The 25,694-nt window shown below is 34.1% G+C and overlaps 1 protein-coding gene across 2 annotated transcripts in view; it reads right to left on the reverse strand.

Moving 5' to 3' along the window:
• ASCC3 (activating signal cointegrator 1 complex subunit 3) overlaps nucleotides 1-25,694 on the reverse strand; it is a 334,028-nt gene that overhangs the window by 72,071 nt on the left and 236,263 nt on the right. For both annotated transcript variants that reach the window (XM_079939010.1, XM_079939009.1), the window contains 6 exons: nucleotides 20,409-20,546; nucleotides 20,202-20,322; nucleotides 19,136-19,268; nucleotides 15,175-15,300; nucleotides 3,911-4,022; nucleotides 3,579-3,713 (listed from right to left, as the gene is read on the reverse strand). In XM_079939010.1, coding sequence (XP_079795136.1) covers nucleotides 3,579-3,713; nucleotides 3,911-4,022; nucleotides 15,175-15,300; nucleotides 19,136-19,268; nucleotides 20,202-20,322; nucleotides 20,409-20,546 — 765 coding nt within the window. The remainder of the gene's footprint in view (nucleotides 1-3,578; nucleotides 3,714-3,910; nucleotides 4,023-15,174; nucleotides 15,301-19,135; nucleotides 19,269-20,201; nucleotides 20,323-20,408; nucleotides 20,547-25,694) is intronic.

Below are 25,694 nucleotides of genomic sequence, written 5' to 3' on the forward strand. Positions count from 1 at the left end.
TTTAACCAAACCTGACAACCTTCTGCTACGGAACACTGTGGAAGAGGGAAGACTGAAGGGCCAAAAACACTGTGAAAGGAAGCATACTATGAAATGACCTGATTATATGGCTTTCTCTTTTTAGTTTCGGAAAAAAAACTAAAGGCAATACAATTGTATCCCTACTTAAAAGTTTATGTATTTTTAAATGCTTGATGAAAGTCAATGAATGTTTTTTGTTTTGTTTTTTTTGCGGTACACGGGCCTCTCACTGTTGTGGCCTCTCCCGTTGCGGAGCACAGGCTCTGGATGCGCAGGCTCAGCGGCCGTGGCTCACGGGCCTAGCCGCTCCGCGGCATGTGGGATCTTCCCAGACCGGAGCACAAACCCATGTCCCCTGCATCAGCAGGCGGACTCTCAACCACTGCGCCACCAGAGAAGCCCCAATGAATGTTTTAATATTCCTTTTTTCATTCTGTGGTTACCTTCTAGTTTGTTTTCTCTGGGCCAATAATAATCATACTGCAACATATTCAGAACACCTAAAATAAAAATCTTAATGAACATAATTTCTACACTATCATTAATACCAAAGACAGCAAATACCAAAAGTTAAATACAATATGTAGCCTAAGAAATAATGAGAAAACTTTATTCACTGCCAAAATTAAATTGATGAAATATTATAGTGAATTCAAAATAATACTCAAGAGATTAGAAGCTTCTCAGTTGTGATCTTTTCAGGAATACTAAAAATTCCTCTTAAAATAAGTAATAAATTATAGAAATAAAAAAGTTTGAAAATGACTTCAGAAATATGTCACTGTATCTTAGTAAAAGGAGATGCTGATAGTAAATAAGTTATAATACTGCATTGTTCGAAAACATAATGTGACATTATTAAACATTATAAAAACAAAAGCAATGGTAGTGGAACGAGGTCTTTCACACACACTGCTTTTCTTTGTCCTGTTGTGCTTGTCATCCTCTTCTCTATAGCTCCTGCTTGACCAGTTGTATCTCCTTGTTTCAAAACCACAAGGAGATTAATATGCAGTTTTGGAGGTAAGAGCAGAGAAGATAACGAAGCTATGTGAGTCATTTAGGACTCTCTGGTGTGATCACAAAATAATATTTAAAAACACTTTTCAGTGAAAGAATGATTTCTAGAAATTGTACTATAATTACTTCAAACACAATCCTGCTTTATTACTTAATGTTTCTCTGTTAGTTACACATATGTTCTCTAGTACATAGAGAATAATTTCTAGATAAGAAATTAGCAAAATCGTGGTACCTGCAGATCTCCTTATCCATATGAGTCCTATACTTCTAATGTCCCAGTGTCCTCCCTCAAAAAGAGGTCTCACTTAGATATTACAGACTTAGACACTACGTAGCAGAAGTTGAGAGTTTCATGGACTAGACACCATAGGATGAAGAGATTATATCATTGTTGCTGTAGAAATCATTAAGGGACAATGCAGAACAATATCTATGTAAATATACTGTAGTTTACCTTCTGTATATCTGCAGATGAGTTGTTCTTGTATTATTCACAAAAGAGTTGACTTTATTTTAATAAAGATATACCATGAGATCAGTACTGGTTTTAGGCAGTGTGATGCTGGAAAGAAACAGGCTACTGAAAGGATGTGAACAGACCTCTTGCTCTATCAGTGCCTTTTTATGGAAAAAACTGAAGAGAAAAATGACTGAATTCCCTTGGTACTATATACATTTGGGTTTTTTTTTTTAGTAGGGTGGAATAGGCATATGGTTTTCACAAACTTTTACGAACAATGTGCATCTAGTCTAGACATACTTTGAACCTCCCAACTCGGTATTTTCCAGCTCACTCTGTGTGTGTGTGTGTGTGTGTGTGAGAGAGAGAGAGAGAGAGAGAGAGAGAGAGAGAGGGAGGGAGGGAGGGGCATGAGAGGTAGCACAGTGCAGTGGTTAAGAACGCATACTAAGGTGCTAGACTGCAAACTACTCACTTGATGTGCAACCTTGGACAAGTTGGTTACTCTTAAATAATAGGAATAGGAATAATAATGGGATGTTATCAATATCAAATGAGTGGCTTTGTTAGGATTAAATGAGTTTATCAATGTAAAGTTCCTAGAATAAGGCCTGTCACATGAAAAGTGCTCAGAGGTATCAGCTGTTATTATGTGTTCCCAAGTACTTTAAAATACTAAATTAGGTAAATATATGACGGTAGGTAAATCTGAAAGAAACATTATATTCTTAAATCTAACAGATACTAGTTTAAGATGCTTGCTGAAATTAACTAACCATGATTTTACTGTCTTCCCCCCAGAAAAATCCTGTTTTTATGAATATCTGTCTAGGAAATGATAAAAACCTCATTCTTAGAAATCTAAAAGAGATTCTTAATTTTTAAAAAATATTCTTACCTCAGAAATGAATTGTTAATTTGACAGCAAAATCATTTTCTTGAAAGCTGCCTCATATACCTTAATCCTCTACTCATTTCCATAGAGCAAACAATAGAAAACTGATTTATACAGGACCCATCCACCCATCCGTCAATTCATGAACAAATATTTTCTGACTCATTACAATGTATTTGGCCCTATGCCATAAGCAAAATCTCTACACTAGTTTCTCAAAGGGAAAACACTGAAAAATTGGAAAACTGTGAATGGGATACTGATGTCTATTGAGAATGATAAAGCAATAGGAGAGGTAGGAAAAAAGCTAATAAGTAAGTGAACTACAGCAGAATCAGTGAATTTATAAGAGAAGGACCTTAAAGACATTAGAGTCCAATGGGTCTTAACTTTTTAAAAAAGTACCAACACACCTGAGGGGTAAAATAAAATACCATATTTACTTATAACATATATCCTGATTAATGTGCCAACAAAGTTTTATGGTAAATTATTACACTTAAAGTCAACAACAACAACAAAATAATGCATATATAATATGAAGGAAGGAAGTGGAGAAGATACTCCTAATAGTAATTTTAACTTCAATATTAAATTTAGTTCTTAGCTTCTCGGCAAAAAAGCAAAATGAACATAGTATAGTTTTTTACCATGTGATAAATCTGATTGTATATTTTCTTTTGGAAGGGGGGAATGGGAGGAGTTAACTTTTCTGGCATTAATTCTAAGAGAACTTAATCAAGTGGATCCTTATGTTAAGAAACATCAGCAACAGCATAGTTCCAACAAGAATTACCCAAAAAAAGCAATAAGAAAAGCTTTCAACTATAATCCAGAGAGGTTATTACATTGAAGGCTAGGGAGATCACCTGGCTGCTGAGGAGAGGCCAGTTTATACCTATTATCCTGGCTTAAATATCAATAGTGCCCCATTCCATTCTCAGACTGACCCAAGTTTGGATGATAAATTACACGGTAATCTTAATGGGGAATTTAGTCCAGATTTGCTTTGTAGTGATCGTGTTTGACAGAAGAAAGAACTTCATAAACAGTTTCTGCCAAATTTCAAGAGGAACTAGATGGCAACAAATTAAGACCCAAATTAAAAGTGAAGGTATGAAATATATAAAATATAATCTCTATGTATTAAAAACAATGCAATAATATCATGAAACTCACACTTAGAATTGAAAGCAATTCTTCAGTACCACATTCAGGTTTCAAACGCTCCTTGAACATTTTAACTGTTTGGTGCTTTAAATAGTAATAAGAGGCAATCCGGCCATATGTCAGTGGTTCAATGCTCCGATTATCCTGTTTCAAAAGAAATATAAAATAACATAAATAAAAAGTACAATAGAAGTGTATATATTCGTAAAATTAATAATTCATACTGTAGGTTGCTGTTCCAACTGTTTCATTACAATTTTTGGTTATCATTAGAAGCAAAAGCCCTATTGTTAAAAAGCTGGGCCATCTTTTCAATTGGAATGTGTATGACCAAGTCGTACCTCTCCCATCTCAATACAGTAGGAATGTTCCAATTCAACCAGGGACTTCTCAACCAGATTGGACAGAAACTTGTTCACAGAATCATGGCTCACATCACTCAAATTGTAGTAGCTAGAAAACAAGCAAGGTCATTATTTGTTTCAAAATATTTCTTATTAAAACCATCATTTCAATTTCACCTCGCTCTTTTCAGAATTAAAAAAAAAATCCATTTATAGCAAATCAAAGGAATAAAGCAATTGCAATTACCACTTCCATTTTACAGATCAAAATCCCCATACTAAGGTTTATTGACACTGATGAACAATGGCAATATGTTAAAAATATGCAAGATAAGCAGATAAAATTCAGCAGCACATTAAAAAGATACGAATTTTCCAGTGTTAAAACTGACATTATTTCAGTTTACACATCTACAGCAAACTAAACTTATATACTAGATTTAGAAAAAGTGAGAAGCATATTATATATAAATATATAATTCCCTTTTTTATGTAAAATCTCATCCTCAGTAACATTAAAAAACTCAAAGAACAATTGATTTGGGTGGCAGATGAGTTCTTTTAGGAAATTTAGTCAATTGTTCCCCTAATGCTTAAGGAGTAAATATTCTAAAGATTAGAAGGAACATCATCAGGCTAACAAAATAAGCATTTGTAAGTAAGCTTACCTATACAGAAAACACATAGGTTCAGCTCTATATATCTTCTGAGTAAAAAACCTAAGGACATGCAATTCAGCTGAATGCTACTCCCTGTAACTCCAAGAGATTTTTGGCAAATCCCTAAGATCACTAGGAATCCGTGTCTGGGAAAAGATCCAAGAGGTGAGGGACTGCCTCCACAGTCATGGCAGATTGCTAATTCCTGTTGTGTGAACCCTGTCCACTAGTCAGCATGGAGAATTACATGCCCTACCTCTACCCAAGTCAAAGAACAGGAGTGGAAAGTGGCCTCAGAGAACAGACTCTCATCACTGAAACCCAGCACAAGGGATTTATATCTGTACAGGACTAGGAAGGGGGTGGTCACAGCCTGAGGAAGAAAGTGTTAACAATCTCAAATGGGAGAGGTCTAAAGGCCTCTCAAGCATGGTGATTTTTTTTTTTCTTTTCCTTTCTTCCAAGGGAAAGATTTGGGGTCAATACTAGAAAAATTTATTTAAAAACAGAAAAAGCAGAACTTAAATCATGGCAGGATATATTTTCACTAGAAAGAGAAGTTAGCCCAAAAGTCTAGGTACAACCAAATATATGGGTTTCCACTGAGTATGGATTAATAATAGGTTATTTATTTGGGAAAATAACTGTAAATCATAGTTATATGCTGAGGATTTTAATTCTCATAAAAGAGAATTAGTTACTTTAAATTTTAGTCTGTAGAGAAATTATTGCCCTTCCTGGAAAAGTTCTTTTCATAAACCAAAATAAAGCAATATTTATCAATGAACAAATACTAGACAGATCAGTGCTGTTGTTACTTTAAACAAAATGCACCTACTTTTATCTAGCCAGGCATATGTGAAGGTGAAAAACCAGCATTAGAAACCACTAGAAAATATTTCCTTTATCCTGAACTGTGAGAGTATATAGTTAGAATAATTTATTCTGCATTAGAGGTGAAAATAAAAATTCTGAACATTCAAGCCTCCATAAAAGAGACAGATCCCCAAAGCTGTTTCAGATTATTAACAATATTTTTTTGTCTTTCATTTTTTTCCCCCAACAAATGAAATTTATCAGCCAAACTTTCTGCAACGTAAGTGTTTACTTTATATTTCACATTCTTTTGGCTTGCTAAGCCTATAAATTTTCCAACACGATTTTCAGCTGTCTGGACTAATATATAGTTGATAAAGTTATATCTAAATAGTAAAAAAAACAGTGAAAATGTGCCCAGGACACTGAATAAGTAGTACTATTTGCAGAGCAAGAATCAAGCTATCTTTATGCAATTAAAATTCCAGAAGGAAGACATTATGAAAATAATATTACTGTGAAAAACAAAAAGTTATGATTCCATTTTTATCTATAAGTTTCTTAGGCCATTTGAAAACAAACAATCTCATGGTTACTGCTAAGGATCACCATAAGTCATTCCCATGTAGGTATAACTGGAATGCCAAGATTACCATATTATGCTTAAATGAATAATTTGGTACACTTACAAATAATACTGAAAACCATTAATGATAAAAACTTTTCTCCAAAAATTATAGGTTCTTTTTTTAATAATTATTTTACTCACTGTTTTATGTATTTACAAGATATATTTTGATGGGCTAATATCCCTTCTGAAGTTTGTTCATTTACATCTATTGGAAAAATTTTTAGACTACTTTGTGGCTTTTATCCAGAGAAAGTACAGTCAGGGTAAATATTTTTTAAACATTTACAGTGAGTTGTAAAAAAGAAAAAAAAATGAAGTAAAATCATGGCTCTGAGACTGCAACAAATTATCTGATGACTACACTAAAATATCATAATCTAACTTGCTAAAACTTAATGCATTTTTTGAACAGAATAACTTTAAAAACTTCCATGGATTATTTCTTAATATAGTTGTTCTTTTTCAATATGCTCACCAACATTCTTACTGACTTGCATATGAGAAATGAAAAACTCAATTTAAGTAATCGAATTGACATTCAATTTATTCAATATCAAAACTTTTATCCTTATTACATCTGGAGGGGTAATCTAGAATTTTAAAAATCCCTAAAATTGTTTTCTTCAGATATTCTGGCATATGTGATAACTTTATTTATTTTTTAAAAGTGACAACTTTAAAAATAGAGAGGGCTAGTTAAAATATTACATTCTTAAATATAATAGTAAAATCTCAATCATTAAAAAACTTTCTCCCATGAAGCCAACACAAATACTAAAATGCATCTATTTTTGTTAGTGGTATGACTTCACTGATTTATACCAAATATTATTCTTTGTTAATATTTGAACTGAGATTCTAAGGTTACATAAATATTTTCAAATCCTTAAGAAAGTATACTGCTACATCTTAATTAAATGTATAATTTATAAGACACTTTTTAAAGTAATAAAACTAAGTGTAAATGGAATTATTTTTTAGGTCCCATAAAATTTTGAGAGAGAATATATTCTAACACTTTCTTTGTGAATAAAGGATGGAGTTTATATTTACATGATCTTCATTAGTAGCATTATATGGCCTTCGCTTCTAACATGTAAACTTTTCAGTCACTGTGCAATTTCTAGCCTAAACAATTATAAGCATTTAGCTTAAAAAAATTACATATCATTAATTTCAATAACCACTTTACTAACTTGAAAAAAGCATGCAACTGCTAAGTAAAAAGGTCTGTTTTCATGTTGCACTTTCCACAGTAGAAAATTTATAATTTACTGGTTATTAAAACAGAAATATTATACAACTGTTTAATTATGGATAAAGGATACAATGTAGTTTCACGCTCACTGCATTGAATCGTCAAGTCATTATCTTCTCTTTGCCATAAACAGACAGCCTACCTTTTTGTCAGCATGCTATTTCATTTATTTCACAGAGAAACCCAGTTTCACAATAATTGACTTGTCAGAGGCCCTAATTTATGAGGCTGAGCTCTGTAAGATTTCTCTATATTGGATTCAACCTGCACACAAGCAGGGTTGAATATTTACAATGCTGTTAACAGGTGCTGAGTTGTTTAATGATTCTAATAGCCAGAAGCATACTGAGAAAGCCAGCGGGATCACAATTACAGGCTGTTTGAACACAACAATTACTAGTCCCCTGAGAGGTGTGAAAGTCAAAGGCAGTTTGATACTGACAGCATCTAGCACATGGGCTAGACAAGCTAACTTCTATTAGCAGTCCACTGGGAAGAAATTATAAACAAACCTCTCCCTATCATAAAATTTTACAAAGTTCATTAAATTTAAACAGTCAAAAAGTAAAACAACTTTTAAAATATTATCTTTAAAAGATCTTATCAAAGATCAAACAAGAATACCACACATGAAACTTCAAGTTATCTTTTTCCAACGTTAATAAGGACGCAATTTCACCAGCTGAAAATGAAAGAGATTTTATTGTAATGTAAAACATAGATAAAGTTACACCAAACAGTTTGGATTTAATGTGAATAGTGGCAGCTATTTCCTGTTTGGTTTATGTAAACCTGGCCAGAGACCTCGCTGGGAAATTTTTCATCAGTATTGAAATGCTGCTGCTATAACTGTCAGTACTGGGAAGTCATTTGTTACAGCACCATGTTTTTTTATGTTCAGATTATGCAGCAGTAATAATGACACAAATAATGAAAGTGGTTGCAGGGACAGCTGAAACTACCACAACATTTTTTTGCCCTAGAATTATTTAGAAGCTTTCTCAGGGGAAAACAGAGAGTAAAATTGAACATACAAATTGAATCCAGAACTCAATTTGAAATATATTAGATTTCATGATGCACCAATACATGTGTTTATATATATTTGAATGAACTAATGTATATATGTATGTGTGTCTACATATATATTTACACATATAAATATGTATCTTTATAAGCATACATATATTTGCATATACATGCATATCAAAAACTTAAGAATATACAGAGACATACAGAGAACAACCAGGAACTGAAATCTTTCTCAACATAAATTTTATTTTTGGTGGTGGTGTTGGGGGGACACTTTACAGTAATATGATTAAATGAAGGGGGTTGGAGAATTGGGTCATATTTATTTACCTATATGTGACTATATTTTGAGAGTGGTGTTTGCCCTTTGTATTTTAAATAAACTTCAGCTTTTCCTTGTTACAGATACATGCATGCACATATGTGTGTATACAAGACCCTCCCACCCAAAGAAAAGTCAAATCTCAATTTATGGCACTGAATGACAGGAAGCATGAAGTATATATTAAAACTACATATAACACAAGCTCTTCATTTGAGACAATGATTTTAGGTTTCTTAAAACTTTTACGAGATCTACAAATAAGTAGAAAAAGTGTACCAATTTCCTGTGCCTTTCTTTGCTTCTAGCTTTGTGTATAGGTGATTTTAACACAGACAATAATAAAAAGATATAAGGGCCAATCAGAAAGAAAATTGCAGGGCATGCTATAGCAGACTAAGTAAAATATGTAACTTGTTAAACTTTATTTAGGCACGTTTTCCCATTTTTATCCAGATGTAAAGGTATAGATATTAAAAATGACAATTTTTTTTTGCATCAAATGAACAAAAGTATTATACATTCAGAATTAGTATGGTATGGTCTCCAAAGAGAACACATTTTCCATCACAGCACTGAAAAGAGATCTGGAGAGAAAGTATGGATATTTGAATTCTGGACCTGATAATGGGCTCAGGGATGAAGAATGTGGCCTCTGGAACCAGAATGCCTGGATTCTATCAGTAGTTCTGCCTCTGTCACTCAGACCTGCCTGACTGTGGGCAAGCTGCTTAATCTCCCTGTGCTTCAGTTTCTTCATTTATAAAATGGGGGTCATAACAGTACTAAATGAGTTAGGCTCTTGAAACAGCATCTCAAATACAGCAGACACAATAATAAATAATATTAGTGTAGTTTTTGTTTCCCATTTTATTAACTTCAATTTTTATTTTTATATATTCTTCTTGTATTTGTTTTTGCTAATGTTCTTCTAGTTTCTTGAGACGGATATTTAATTATTTTCAAGCATTCACGCTTTCCTGTAGGTGCCCTAAAGACATGAATGTTCCTTGGAACTGTGCGTTGATTAAAATTCATAGGTTTTGTTCTAAAACATCTTTATTTTTGTATAGTTCTAGCTTATACCTATTTTAAAAAAAATTTCGTCTTTCACTAGAATAAAAGTAGTTAAATGCCAAGCAGTTAGTTTTTTTGCCATCCTTTCTCTTGTTTATTTCTGGTTTTATTGCATTACACTGTGAGAATGTAGCCTTATGATCTCTACATTCTGAAATACAGTGAGTTGCTCTTTGTAGTCTAGTACATGGTATATACATGTATTTTTTGCGGTACGCAGGCCTCTCACTGTTGTGGCCTCTGCCGTTGCAGAGCACAGGCTCCAGACGCGCAGGCTCAGCGGCCATGGCTCATGGGCCCAGCTGCTCCACGGCATGTGGGATCTTCCAGGACCGGGACACGAACCCGTGTCCCCTGCATCGGCAGGCGGACTCTCAACCACTGTGCCACCAGGGAAGCCCCATGGTATATTTTTATAACTAAAATTCCATTAGTGTTTTTAAGTACGGCATATTCTTTTTTGGGGGTACTAAGAACACATACACATATTCAAGGCTATTGTTATTCAAATCTTTTATTTTATGAAATACTTTATATCTCTTTGACATGCTGATTTTTGAGGGATATGTGTTAAAGTCTCTCAACATGACTATAATTTAGTTAACATCTTAGATTTCTATCGGTTTTGCTTTATATATATATATATATATATATTTGCGGTACGCGGGCCTCTCACTGCTGTGGCCTCTCCCATTGCGGAGCACAGGCTTCGGACGCGCAGGCTCAGCGGCCATGGCTCACGGGCCCAGCCGCTCCACGGCATGTGGGATCCTCCAGACTGGGGCACGAACCCGTGTCCCCTGCATCGGCAGGCGGACTCTCAACCACTGCACCACCAGGGAAGCCCTGCTTTATATATTTTGATGCTATATTTCTAGTTATCTAAAAATTTATAATCTACTGTAACTTTTAGTGATTGTACTTGTTATCAATATAACCATTCTTCATTGTCCTTTTTAATCTTTATTGCCTTGAATCTCATTTTGTCTGATTTTAGTTCTGTAGCTATTGGTTTCTCTTTGGTACTCTCCTTCAGGTCTTCTTTCAATGCCCAATTTTCTACTTTTCTATATCATTTTGATTTGATATGTTGCTTATAAATCATTTTTAGTGGGATTTAAAAAAATAAATCTGAGAATTTCTGTCTTTCAATAGGGAAGTTTAAATTATTTATAATATTTATGATTATAATTGGCCTTTTTAACGGTATGAATAGATCCTGTCAGTCCGCTGATTGAAAACCTACAATGGTTCTCATTTCGCCCAGAATAAAAATCAAAGTCCCTACCATGGTGTCTAATCTCCCACATGACCAGTATGACCACTGACCACCCACAACTCTAGCTTTATCTCCTACTACTCTCCTCCCCACGCTTATTCCACTTCAGCTACACCTTCTTCTTGTTGCGCCTTCAACGCACCAGATGCGCCTGCTTTAGAACTTCTCCCGTTCCCTTGGCCTGAAATGTTGTTCGCTAGATATTCATGTGGTCAACCTTCTTACTTCTTTCAAGTCTTTGTTCAGGTGTCAACACTTATTCTATGTCTACTAAGCACAACTTATCTAGTTCCCGTCTCCAATACATTTAATTTCTGATCAATGACAGTTTGCAAATCAGGCTAGATTGGGGATAGACTAAAAGAAGATTAAGCAGGTAAAGAACTAAGGAAATTAAGGGAGGAGAAAAATTAAAAAGCAAATTTGATATTTGAAGTCAACATAAGTAGATGCAGAGTGATAACATTAAGGTAAGAAAGTGATATTAGAGCAAAATTTTGATATCTGATTCAGTTTTAGACATGCTGAATTTGAAATGATGGCGGTAAGTCCATGTGGCAACATTCAGAAGGCAGGTGGAGAAATAAGACTGTAACTTGGGATGGGGAACAGCTGGAATAACTTATTTTGGGTCTTTCACAGACAAGTGATATTTTAAATACAGAAGGGATCTCTAGAGAAGAACTTCCTAATATTATGCACTGAAAAGAGCACAGCATCACTTCTACAGTCTTCTTGCCCCAAAAGGCAGAACTTGAATTCTGGGATGAGAAAACTTCAGACAAACCCAGATTGAAGGATGTTCTACAAAATAATTGGCCAGGGTTCCTCTAAAGTGTCAAGGTTATGAGAGACAAAGAAAGACTGAGGAAATGTCACAGATTGAAATGAATTAAGGAGGCAGAACAACTAAATGGAATGCAGGATACTACTAAATTGGGTCTTCAGCATAAAAGGGACATTAGTGGAAATACTGATGAAATGTGAATGAAGGCTGTAGATTACTTAATAGTATTGCATAAATGTAAATTTCCTGGTTTGGATAACTGTACAGTCATGTAAGAGGTTAACACTTGAGGAAGCTGGATGAAGGGTACGCAGTGCCTGTTTGCACTATTCTCACAATTAAAAAAATCTCAAATTGTTTGAAAATGAAAAGTTAAAATTTTTAATTAAGAAAAGAAGACGCACACACAAAATTCAGTGTATCTGTGGATTCAATAAAGAACTATAAGTCGCAAAAGAACTCAATTTGCCTCAGAGAATCATTCCCTTGTTTGCTGATCAGACAAGCTGACAGAAATGATTAGGTTCTAAGTCTCTCAACTAGAGTCTTTTTTTTTTTTTTGGCTGGGCCATGCAGCTTGTGGGATCTTAGTTCCCTGACCAGGGATTGAACTCGCACCCTTGGCAGTAAAAGCGTGCAGTCCTAACCACTGTACCGCCAGAAAATGCCCTAGAGTCTTTAGGATGGTATAGACCAGTAAAGCAACTGGAAAGGAGTACAAGAATAACAGCTCACTAATAACATTAATTAAGTTTTTCATAATTATACAAAACTTAGAAAGGCTTTAATTCGTGTACTTGATTCCCAACATGACCCTGTGAAGGAGGTAGGCTATTACTCACTTTCCAGATGAAGAAAGTGAAGCCAAGAGAGGTGAAGCGATCAAGGTCACACAGTTTCTAAAAAGCAGTGCTGATACAAAAATCAGTGTTCTGATTCCAAGTCAAAGCTCTTTCTATCACATTAATCGCCTCCATTCTTGTGATATAAGAAAAATGAATATATCTACAGTTATACACCATGATTCTTCTCCCTCCAAAAACATAAAGAGTAGTAATTCACAAAACTTACGTTTTTAAGTTCTAGCTTTATCACAAAGTAGTTATGGGATACAAGACAAGTCACTTTAAGTTTCCAGCCTCCATTTCTTCAATACCAAACAAGAAGGTTGGACTAGAGTACATGTAAAGTCTATCCCATTGTACGATTCAACAGTGCTAATCTGTGATCTGTTTACTACGGAAAATTTGTGGTACTGTAAGACTATCTCATTAATTTTGTAGTCATTTTCCCAAATGAAATTTTGTACCTAATCCAGAGGCCTGTAATACAGGCGGAACTGAGCAAAACATCACCATATTCTCAAACTCCTACCTATGTAAGTGGAAATGTTGGCTGAAGAGAAACAAATTTCTTAAAGTACCAACCGGTAAGATTTAGTAAATTCATTTCATCATTTTCATCATGATCTCTCTGTTCAAGATCTTAACAATGGTTTAATATTTCTTCTTACTCATATCAGGAATGTCCCTCACCTTTGGCCTCCTTCCATTCCCCCCGCATCTGTTAAGGTCCTATGTGTCTTTGCCCTATTGTTAAAAAGCATCCTAACTGGTCTCCCTGCTATAAATAGTTCCCCATTCTAGCTCATTCCCTACCACAGTGCTGCAAGTACTGAAACAAAGCCAGTATTTATTAGAAGAAAACAAAAATACTAATTTGAAAAGATATATGCACCCCCATGTTCATTGCAGCAGTTTACAATAGCCAGAATATGGAAACAACCTAAGTGTCCATGAACGGATGAATGAATAAAGAAATTGTGGTATAGACAAAGAATGGACTATTGCTCAGCCATAAAAACATGTAGGGACTTCCCTGGTGGCACAGTGGTTAAGAATCCGCCTGCCAATGCAGGGAACATGGGTTTGAGCCCTGGTCCAGGAAGATCCCACATGCTGCTAAGCAACTAAGCCCGTGCATCTCAATTACTGAGCCTGTGCTCTAGAGCCTGTGAGCCGCAACTGCTGAGCCTGTGTGCTGCAACTACTGAAGCCTGCATGCCTAGAGCCCATGCTCTGCAACAAGAGAAGCCACTGCAATGAGAAGCCCACGCACCGCAATGAAAAGTAGCCCCCGCTCGCTGCAACTAGAGAAAGCCCGTGCGCAGCAATGAAGACCCAACGCAGCCAAAAATAAATAAATAAATAAATAAATAAAATGTAATCATGCCTTGGAAACAACATGGATGGACCCCTAGGATATTATGCTAAGTGAAATAAGTCAAACAGAGAAAGACAAATAGCATATGATTTCTCTTATGCATGGAATCTAAAAGCAAAACAAAACAAAACACCAAAGAACAGACTGGTAGTTGCCAGAGGCGGGGGTGGGGGTGGGAGAAATGGGTGAAGGGCTCAAAAGGTACAAAGGAAACAACAACAATAACAAAAACCTAATTTGGTGATGCTAAACTATATTTAAAAACTTCCAACCACAGCCAATAGGATCAGATGCAAACCCCTTAGCATGGCATACAGGCCCTTTACTCTCTGGTGCTTGGTCCACTTTCTAGGCAAGAAAATCTTCTTGCCTCACATTCTAAGCTTTACATCTAACTTTTGGCATTCTCTAGAGACTCTTTCAAGCCCTGAGGGCCTCCGCCCATCTAGTATTTTTGTGCCTTCCACCTTTTCCACTTCTGTTCCAGATTCAAGTTCTGGGAGAAGTATCACTTCGTCTGTGAAGCTTTCACTCTCACAGGCTTAAATACAGTCTGTTAGAGCACTTATGATTTACACTGTAATCATTTATGTCCATCTCCACATTACAAGATCAGCCCTTGAAGATAAGGGATGATATACACTCATCCTCAGGCTTCAATGTCTAGTATAATATTTGATAAACAGGTGCTGAATGAAGATACAATCTACCCTGCCTGGAGTAAAAAGATACTCCATCACAACTCCCCCAATTTTATTTCATCTTGCAGGGTTCTTATTAACCTTTACAAATGCCTCACAAATTCTTCCCCCTACAATTTCACAGGCCTTATTCTTCTCTGAATTCCAACTGCACCCAAGTCAGCCACTACCATGTAATTTAACTGAGCACATTTCTTAATGACATCGGGTGTCTTGTCTCCCTAACTACAGTGCGAAATCCTTGAGAACATTCTAAGTTAATTAAAATAAGTTAATAAAATGCACACCATTATTTTCTAATATATCACAATACGTTGTGAACATATCAGAGATATTATCTGATTCTCTGGGCAAATTCCTATACCTAGGATGTCCAATGTTCTGGCATTTTTGTTATGTACCTGAATTTAGAGATGATTACCTTCAAACATATTTTATTTTAGTGCAAAACAGAAAAATACTTGCCCCGCACTTACCTGGGGTTCATGATAAGACGTCGGAAAAAGTAAGTCCAGGTGATATAATCCATTGCATCTTGCTTAGATGTTATTGTACCACCAGCAATCTCTGCATTTAAATGGTCAGAGAGCACTCCTAATAAGCTACAGAGTGAACAAGACATGGGAAACATACATGAACGTTAAATGAAAAACAACTTTTCTCACATAGTCAAGACTCAGATTTGATGTTCCAGGATACAGAACAAATGTTTTGTGTAATTTGTATCTTTTGTATATAATTTTGGGAAAATAAATTGCTAGGTGGAAATAAACACAGGCTGACAGGAAGGGAGCTAATAACTTTCAGGAGGAGAAGATGAGAGCCGAGGTAAGAGCAGACGAGGGACGATATGCCTTGGAGAGCAGAGAAGAGTTACTGAGGCAGATGAAAGAATTGGTAAGAAAGGAGGGATGGTTAGGATAGAGCAAGGATATTCCCTTCATTCATTCTGTGAATATTAAGTTCAGTCATATAAGACATAAATGTGCTAGGTGTTGTGGAATATACAGAGATGATCAGATGTGTTGAAAGACTGGCATAACAAAATGTTCATTTCAGTTTCTTACATAAATTACAAAAAAGGGAAGCAATGTCCAACAAAAGAAAGGGCCATGTAAATTATGATACATATGCAGGTATTAAAAAACAGTTTTTGCAAAGGATGTTTTTAAGGATATAAGAAAGTGGCCATAATAAATTGAATGAAAAAAAAAGTTGCGATATTACTCTCCAGTCACCAGTGGCAGAGTATAAATCCATATAGCTAAATTGGAGGGCAATTTGCCAATATCTATTTGAACAATCACTGTGACCCGGCAATTTCACTTTTTCATTATCACCTGATAGGGAAACATTTATAGGTTAGGATAGGGAAGCAAAATACTTCACTGCAGCAATATGTGTAAGCGTTAAAAACTAGAAACTCTCTAAATGCCCATTAACAGAGAAGTTAACATATAACTTCTGTATATGTACTCTGTAGAAATAAAATATTAATAGTAGTCATATCAAGGTACACTTAAACTTTAAACTTAAAACTTTTAATTAACTTTTTACTGAAGTACACATAGAAAAAATTACATAAATTATACATGTACAACTCAAGTAATATTCACAATGTGAACACATCTGTGTAACCACCACCAAGATCAAGCATTACCAGCGCCCCAGAAGTCTTCCTTTTATGCTTTTTAGTCACTCCTCTTGCTCAGAAGGATATTTTGACTTTTATTTCTTTGCTTTACCTTAATGCAGTGGCTTGGCTCTCTAGCACAACGCTTACTGGCAGTGGTGAAAACAACATCCCTGTATCATTTCCTATCTCAAAGGGAAAGCTTTCAATACTGAATCATTAATCATGATGTTTGCAGTAGATTTTTAGTAGAGACTCTTTATCAGATTAAGAACATTCCCTTATATTCCTGTTGGCTAAAAGTTTTTATAATTAATGGGTATGGAATTTCACCAAATGCTTTTTTTTATATCTATGAGATAATCATATAATTTTTCTCATCTTTTCCTGCTAACGTGGTGAATTATATTCATTTATTTTCAAGTAATAAGTCATCTTTGCACTGATATTGTAATTAGTTGTAATATGTTATCTTTTTATACATTGTTAGATTTGATTTACTCATGTTTTATTTAGGATTTCTATATCTATATTCATGAGAGACACAGCCCTGTTACATTCCTTTCTTGTAAATTTATCAGGTTTTAGAACCAAGGTTATTCTACTCTCATAAAATAAGTTGGGAAATAGTCCTATCTTTTCGACTATTACAGGAAGGGTTTGTGTTCAATTTCATGAGTTCAATTGCTTCCTTAAATGTTATAAGGAATTCACTAGTGGAATGTCTGGGTCAGAAAATTTTTGTGGAAAGATTTTAAATTTCAGATACAATTGCTTTGATAGATAAGAGGCTATTTAAATTTTCCATTTCTTTTTGTGTCAGTTTTAGTAATTTTTTTAAAAAAGCATTCTACCATTTGATCTAAAATTTAAAATTTGTATAAATTTTTTCATAATATCTTATTACCTTTTAGATTTCTTTTGTATCCTGATATTGTGCTGTTCCTTCCCTCTTTTCTCTTGACCAGACTTAAAGGTTTATCAGTATTATTCTTCTTTTCAAAGAACCAACTTTTGGCTTTGTTGATTTTTTTCTAATGTATGTTTGGTTTCAATTCATTAATTCTTTCTCTTATCTTTCTATCTTCTCCTTTCTTTGAGTTCAATTTGCTAATTTTTTTTCAAATTCTTGAGATGCATATTCAGATAATTCATTTTTCACTCTTTTTCTTTTATTTTTTAAAAATTATTTATTTATTTGTTTGTTTTTATTTTTGCCTGTGTTGGGTCTTTGTTGCTGTGCGCAGGCTTTCTCTAGTTGTGGCAAACGGGGGCTACTCTTTGTTGCGGTGCACGGGCTTCTCATTGTCGTGGCTTCTCTTGTTGCGGAGCACAGGCTCTTGGCATGTGGGATCAGTAGTTGTGGCTCATGGGCTCTAGGTTGCAGGCTCAGTAGTTGTGGCGCACGGACTTAGTTGCTCTGTGGCATGTGGGATCTTCCTGGGCTAGGGATCGAACCCGTGTCCCCTGCACTGGCAGGCAGATTCTTAACCACTGCGCCACCAGGGAAGCCCTTCACTGTTTCTTTTAAAATACATATATTTATGGTCATAAATTTTCTCTCAGCACAATGTTAGCTATCTCCCACAATATTAAATGTTTTTATATTTTCCAAATTAAAAAAAAAAGGAACATTAGAACTTCTAACACAGTAAAAAACTCAATAACTATTTACAGTATAAATTAGAAATATATTTTGTCCTTTGCAGTTAGAATATGGTAAAGGCGATTCAGTATATTAAAGAAGACTATGATAAAAGGTAGCAAGTGATAAATGTTAGGAATGAAAAATGTATAAATCTGACAGACAAAAGATTATTTTCAGCTGAGAAAATGAGGAAAGACTTCATCAGAGGGGTGGTAGTTACTGGATCCACAAAGAAGTATGTGATAATTCTGAAACTGGCCACTAGCCTAAATTATTCATTACCAATCCCTTTATTTTGGATATTTATTTATAGACTATTCTACAAAAACACACACCAAACTAACACTTTATTAAATGCTTACTATGTGCCAGACACAGTTCCAAGCACGATACATTTGATCAGTACAAGTACCCTACGAGATGGCCAGTATTGCTGCTATCTCCATCTTACAGACAGTGCACTAAGGCATTGAGGATTTAAATAACTTGCTCAAGATCAAGCAAGTAAGTGGTGGAGAGCTCAAACATAAGCCCAGGTTGTCTCGCTCCAGAGTCAATGTGACTGAACAATGTACTTCATTGCTTCTTTTTTTAAAAATAAATTAATTAAGTAATTAATTTATTTTTGGCTGCGTTGGATCTTTGTTGCTGCGTGAGGGCTTTCTCTAGTTGTGGCAAGTGGGGGCTACTCTTCGTTGCGGTGCACTGGTTTCTCATTGCAGTGGCTTCTCTTGTTGCAGAGCATGGGCTCTAGGCATGTGGGCTTCAGTAGTTGTGGCACACGGGCTCCACAGTTGTGGCTCGCGGGCTCTAGAGTGCAGGCTCAGTAGTTGTGGCACACTGGGCTTAGTTGCCCCGTGGCATGTGGGATATTCCTGGATCAGGGCTCGAACCCATGCCCTCTGCATTGGCAGGTGGATTCTTAACCACCGCACCACCAGGGAAGTCCCTTCACTGCTTCTTTTAAACAGCGTGTTTTTCTTTTATAGTGAAAATTACAATTTAATGTTGTCTTATTGTGATAAATATATTGTTTCACTTCAAATAATTCTTTTGAACTAGAAGTTTTACTGATTTTCATCTAATACAATGTCAGCACAAAAATATCAACCTGCTATGACATAATCCATTTAAATTAATTTACAGCAAAATTTACCTTGACTCTACAGGGAAAGGTTCATAAAGAAATTTTTTGTAAAAGTCTTTCTTTATGTCATGAACCAGAATTACAGCTTTGCCTTGGTCATCAAACTGAGGCCTCCCAGCACGCCCCATCATCTGGAGTACATCTATAAGAAAGAGAACAAGAGGTATTCTGCAGTGTGGCATGTAGCACAAGAAATATTGATGGATTATAGCATGTTTCTACAACACAACAAAATAAAAGGGAGAAAAGTATTTTAAGACCAGGGATGCTCTCTCTGATGCCTACTACTGAGTTCCCTAATAATTAAATAATTAATTCACTATGATAGAAAACTGAGTCCCCAAACGAGTCTTACAGTGTGTAAAAGTAAGAAAGATCAAAGATTCCTTTAGGTAAATGTTTAAAAATGCTATTTAAGAGTTATAACTATATAACTCTTATATAGGAAAACCTCTTCAGCAGAGTCATTTGCTTATTTTTCCCCATGAATAACGGATCCACTTAGGCCTCCTCTTCTTCCCATCCACTGTATAAAATTTTTCTTTTATACTGCAGGAGTCTCTGAGGTAAGTAATGATTGAGAAATGATACAGATTTTATATGTATTCATTGAGCTGAAATACACATTTGGCATATTTTCCTGTTCAAAACTCACTGAAAATGCTTTTATCAAGTTTTAAAATATGTTAATAGACTGTTCATGTACAAGTTACAGCAACAAGTGCTTTGGTTCTAGAAGTCCTGTAGGAAATATCATGTCTACTGAGGGAGATTTAAAATTAAACATAATGTTTACTTATAACTTATTAAGTCACTAATTCCTACTAATCAGTACTTTTATCTATTTATAAATTTAAAACAATTACTTGTGCCTTTGACATTCACTAACACACTGGATAAGTAAAAGTAAATAAAATGGCTTAATACTTTGGAGTAATATTTTTACTGGAAACAAAAAATTTACAATTTGTTCATCACTGACATGTGACCAATTCTCTAAAATTTAATTCATGCAAATTCAAATTATTAACGCTAAAATAGACGTTTAATGTATTTGAAAATTGAAAAATATTACCTGTAATGGGGAAATCCACATATCGTCTTGTTTTTCCATCATAATATTCTGTTCCTTTAATAATTACTAAATGAGCTGGAAAGTTTACACCCCAGGCTAATGTACTTGTAGCAATAAGAACCTAAAAAATAAAAGATAATATCTTATATCTAACTAAAATACAACTTTTAATTTACTTTAAAATATCTGTTCATGGAAAAAAATTACCTGAACTTTACAATTTACAAATAGTTCCTCTACTGTTTTTCGGTCCCTCTCATGTAGTCCAGCATGATGCATTCCTATTCCGAAAGCAAGTGTCAGCTTCAGATTGGAATCTCTTACTGTGCCAATGATATTCTCCATCTGCAAATAAAAACACAATTACAAGATGTCAGTGCATTAGCTTCACATTTTTCATTTTGTTTTTTTAATTCTTATGCTATATGGGCATAAAAATATAGGTCCCATCTGCAGTTATGATTAAAGTTAAATTAGTTGAAAAGAATATCTACTTAGTGAGAATGTATACTGTAAATTAATTAAAATGTAAACCTTATCCCTTTTATTTTTATGCATCAAGGAAAAAATCTGTACTCATTACTCCTTATTGAGTAACAACTACTAAAATGCTATAATACTGCCTAAAACGTTTCGGTGTCTGTGTTGGTCTTGTTATAGAAAAGACCTCTATTTTTTGCCTCAGTGATAAAAATTTAGAAAGTATAGACAAAAAATTAATGGGAAAAATCAGTCATAATCCTACCAAAGAGTAGTCATTCAAATTTAGGCTTTCTCACTGAACTTAGTGACCCAGGGGCAAGTCACATACCTTCTCTGAGCCTCAGTTTCTTCATTTAAAAAATCAAACTGGTATATACTTTTGCTTACTTCTCATTTCTTTAATCAACAGTTCAGTTAAATACTTTTCATATTTACTGTTTGACTTTTTGGTAAATTATCTTTCCGTTTATTGAGTAGCCTTTTTCTTATTGGTTTGTGATAGCTCTTTATGTATTAAGGGTATCAGCCCCTTGTCCATCACATGGTATAAACTTTCATCCAGTTTTATAAGTACTTCATTTTATTTATTTAATTTTTTTACTTTATGGACTTAAAATTTTAAATTGGTCCCTTATTTTTTTTTTGCTTAGAAAACTTTTCCTCATCTTGAGATCAAATACATATTCACCTACTATTCCTTTAACTTCTGTTATAGTTTTTACATTTAAATAATTAACTTGTAATTTTGTAATAGAAAGTATGGTAGAAATCTAAGTTTATTTTTCCTAAATAGTTAATTATTCTAGCAATATTGGTTAAGTAATTCCTTACCTCACTTATTTTAAATGCTAACTTTAGCATTCAGAATTCTTATACATTCCAGTTTTTGCATTTTAAAACAGATTGCATTTCCAGCCTCAGTTTAGCTCATTGAATTTTATATGTGTAAACAGTTTCTGAAACTTATATTTCATATATACTCTCAGAATATTTTATCACTTTCCATTCTACATGGAAAATTCTTAATGCAACACAGATTTTATGGCAACAAGCAGCAAATTTTATTTTCTTACAAAACTTACTTCCTGTAAAGAACTAAACAGAAAACCCAATCTCTTTCTGCTTAATGATAGACCTCTACTTGTCCCTAAAGAAGATGACGACACTAGGTGCAGCCTGGGAACCTTTTTGGGCAACTCCCTGAGGGCAGCAATGCAGAGACCAAGTGGTTTGAGAATATATGAGCATTCAGAAGAAGGACATGTTTTAGTTATGTCAACAGCTTCATGACCACATCAGTAAACAATAGTGGAGAAGGAACTTGGAAGTAGGCATCAATACATGTATAACTATTATATGCCTGAAGACTGAGATAGAAGTTGGAAGACTGACATTATTTTCAGACTTCATTTCCTTTTTGCCTTCTATTATTAATCACCTCGAATATACACAAGTATACCTGCAATACACTTATGCTCCTGGCTCTGCATAAACCAGTAAACAGTTCACAAAATCTCCATCTAGAGAAACTTCAGGTGGCTGCTGCCATTTTGTTAAAAATTCATAAGACAAACATATTCAGGGGGGAGGGGTAAATTGGAAGATTGGGATTGACACATACATACTACTATACATAAAATAGATAAGTAACAAGGGCCTACTGTATAGCACAGGGAACTCTACTCAATACTCTGTAATGGCCTATACGGGAAAAGGATCTAAAAAAAGAGTAGATATATGTATTTGTATAACAGATTCACTTTGCTGTACATCTGAAACTAACACAACGTTGTAAATCAATTATACCCCAATTAAAAAAAAAGGACAAACATATTCATATAATGAAGCATTCCAACTGTTTTCATTCTTACTAATTTTATTTTCAATGGTTGGAAAAGTTTTCCAAGTCTTTTATGTGGGAAAAAGTTGTTTTACTCCAATAATCAAAAAAAAAAATAAAAAAGAAAGATGGAGTTTGGCTTTATAATAATTATTAATGTATAAAAAGCACTGCATAGACTAGGTAATATTTTAATAACATACACATCAGAAATCTTATTTACCCACTTTCCTGAATTGAATGCAATGTATAAAGAATTCATTCTGTTTCATAGTCACAGTACAGTCACCTGATATTCCTGCATTATTTTCTTTACAATCTGTTTAGCAAGAATATGGAAATGTATTAATATAAATGCTGACTACAAATGCATGCTATAAAGAAAGGTACTGTCCTGTCTCATAAATTATGTTAGCTGTTTTCAAGTGACTGCCTATCATCTTTTATTTGTTCAATAGTTCACTGCATAAAATATCTTCAATTTACATCATCAAGAATAATTCATTATTCTTACTCTGACAATTAGTTTCGTGATTTTTCAGTTTCACAACTTAAATAGCAGTGTGTATGTATAACTTGTATAATTTGCAGTATTCCACAGCAATGCCAATCATATCCAAAAAATAACATACCATTTACCATAGGAAAGCTGAGGAATCCTGTGGCAGGAGGTTTGGTGAGGCAGTAATATCGCGTCCTTTCGCATCAGGGAAGCCTGGCTGTTTCTCATTCCCTTCCCCCACTTTCACATAAATCAATGCATTAAAAAGAACTATTTGCCTATCTAAACTGGTAATGACCTAAAATCCTCATGAGGACAATCACAGAAAACAACTTCATTTATTACACGGTTACTGTGGATGAATTCTGAATTATTTGTACATCATAAAAAAAGCAAAATTTATAGTAATGTTATTCAATCATTAAGCATAAAATATTACAAGGACAGTCTTTTTAACTTTGAAAATATAATTTTTGATTAGATTATATGCATCTTCATCCCTACACTTAAAATAGGTTTCATCTGGATCAAAACAACATAACACAAGCAAAATTTTTCAGGAATTTAGGATAATGAAAGCTTAAAACATGATAATAGATATTATTTGTTGAGTACTTATTATGTATCAGGCATTGTGCTTATCACTTTACAAAGATTATCACACTGAATCCTTTACATACATATAGCCCTAAAGTAACACCAAATTCTTTTATACAACACACTATGCTTCAAGTTAAAAGACTCAGTGGCCTTGAGTACTATATAGTAGTCTTTCTCAATTCTGGTTCCCTGAGAGAACTGAGACTCACAAAAAAATATCTGAATTACCATCTTCTTAATTTTTCCAAGGATAGTTAGTACCATTCTAGATGGTTAGGAGAAAAGTTCATTTATTACATTCATTGGATGTCTTAGGACATGAAGGCTTAATTCTTGTTAAGAAAGGCTGCTATAGAATTTTAAAACGAATAATCATGTAACTAAAACACTTTGATAGAAGAAGTTTTAATTCCATAGTTCATTTCTGTTCAAGGAACAACTGCTGTAATGTGCAGGTATCTTTCCGATAAGCGGTCCTTGAAATACGTCTGACTGTATGTTAGTTAAACCAAAAATTTTTTTCCGTATTATAAATAAAAACAGACCTATGCTCCTCCAAGCAGTGGTCTTTCTTTAGGGTGTGGGGGAGAAGGCACATATGTAAACTGTTGAACCAATTACTTTAACTTAATAGAAATTTTTTTTATATTTTAAATTTATTATACTCAGAAAGCTTTTGTAGAAAGATAGGATTCCATTTAAGTAGATACATTACTCTGTGCCTGAAATACATTCCAGTCAGAATATAATTCAGTGAGTTGATGACAATGCTGGCTCCAAAAGAAAGGAGGAGACCAGATTGGACAAGAATGAGCTAACAGATTGTGCAGCCCAGTTCTGTCCCTTTGAGTGTGATATATTGTTTCAAGATGCTAAAAACCCATACTTTCTCAAAGCGTATCTGTTGTGCTGGTTTTCCCATTTTCACAGAATCCTCATTATCAGAACTCTGTACTCTTTTCAAAGCACATCAGACTCAGACCATATGCCACTGAATAATGCTTATCAATTGTATAAAACACTCAATAAAAGATGTACCATACAGAAGAATAATGAAAGTTACAAAGACTTTCTTTTTTAAAAAAATAATTAAATATATCACATCTGGTACAGATGTTAAATGAAGTTAAAACATTTCCTCATAATTACTTTTATTCTTAAAATACACTTTTTATGATAAATCCTACAGACTGAAGGGGAAAAACTAAAATGAAAGAAACCTTTAGAACATTCTTTTGATCTACTAATAGGAAAAAAATAAAAAAATAAAATTAATTAAAGGTAGTAAGTTTCCAAACTTTACCAATACACCTCAGAACATATTCTCTTGCTGCCCCCTCTGAAACCCAAAACAAGCACACCTCAAAGTAATTTATGATACTGTTAATATATAAATACATTTATAAATGATTAAAAATACAATTATATGAGAAGTAAATATATAAATGAAATCTAAATAATAACATGTAAATCTTTGCTATTGTCTGCTAAATAAACACAATACTATTTTCAATGTCTGCTTTTAGGTTAACTTGATTCTTAATAATAGAAATATCAAAACTGGGCTATATAGGGCTGAGATATTACAAATTTTTCCTTATTAATGTTTTCAACTTAATTCACTATGCTATTGGTAATTTTTGAGTATACATTTTATGCTTATTTCAATTTCTGGTGAGTTCAAATTCCAAAACATTCTTGGAGAACATTTTTATACATCTCTGCTTTTAAAATGCAGAGAAAGCTGATAAAAGGGACATTATAGAATTGATTTTCTAAAGTAGCACAATTTTAAATGAACAAATACTATATTAATATGAATTAAATTTGTGAAGGACCACAAGCAAAAGATTATAAATATATGACCAAATTTTACCAGTGCTTTCAGCAAAAAGAATCTATCTGTTTAAAAGATGTTATTCAATGTAATAACATTTATTGAATATTTAACTCTGTTCCAGGCCTGTTCTATGTACATTAAATGTACTAATACATTTAATCCTCGCAAGACTCTTGTGGGGAGAGATTATCATCCTTTCACAGATTAAAGGATGAGGCTCAGAAGTGA

Source organism: Stenella coeruleoalba, assembly GCF_951394435.1.
Source record: "Stenella coeruleoalba genome assembly, chromosome: 12".
In the NCBI taxonomy this organism is placed as follows: Eukaryota; Metazoa; Chordata; class Mammalia; order Artiodactyla; family Delphinidae; genus Stenella; species Stenella coeruleoalba.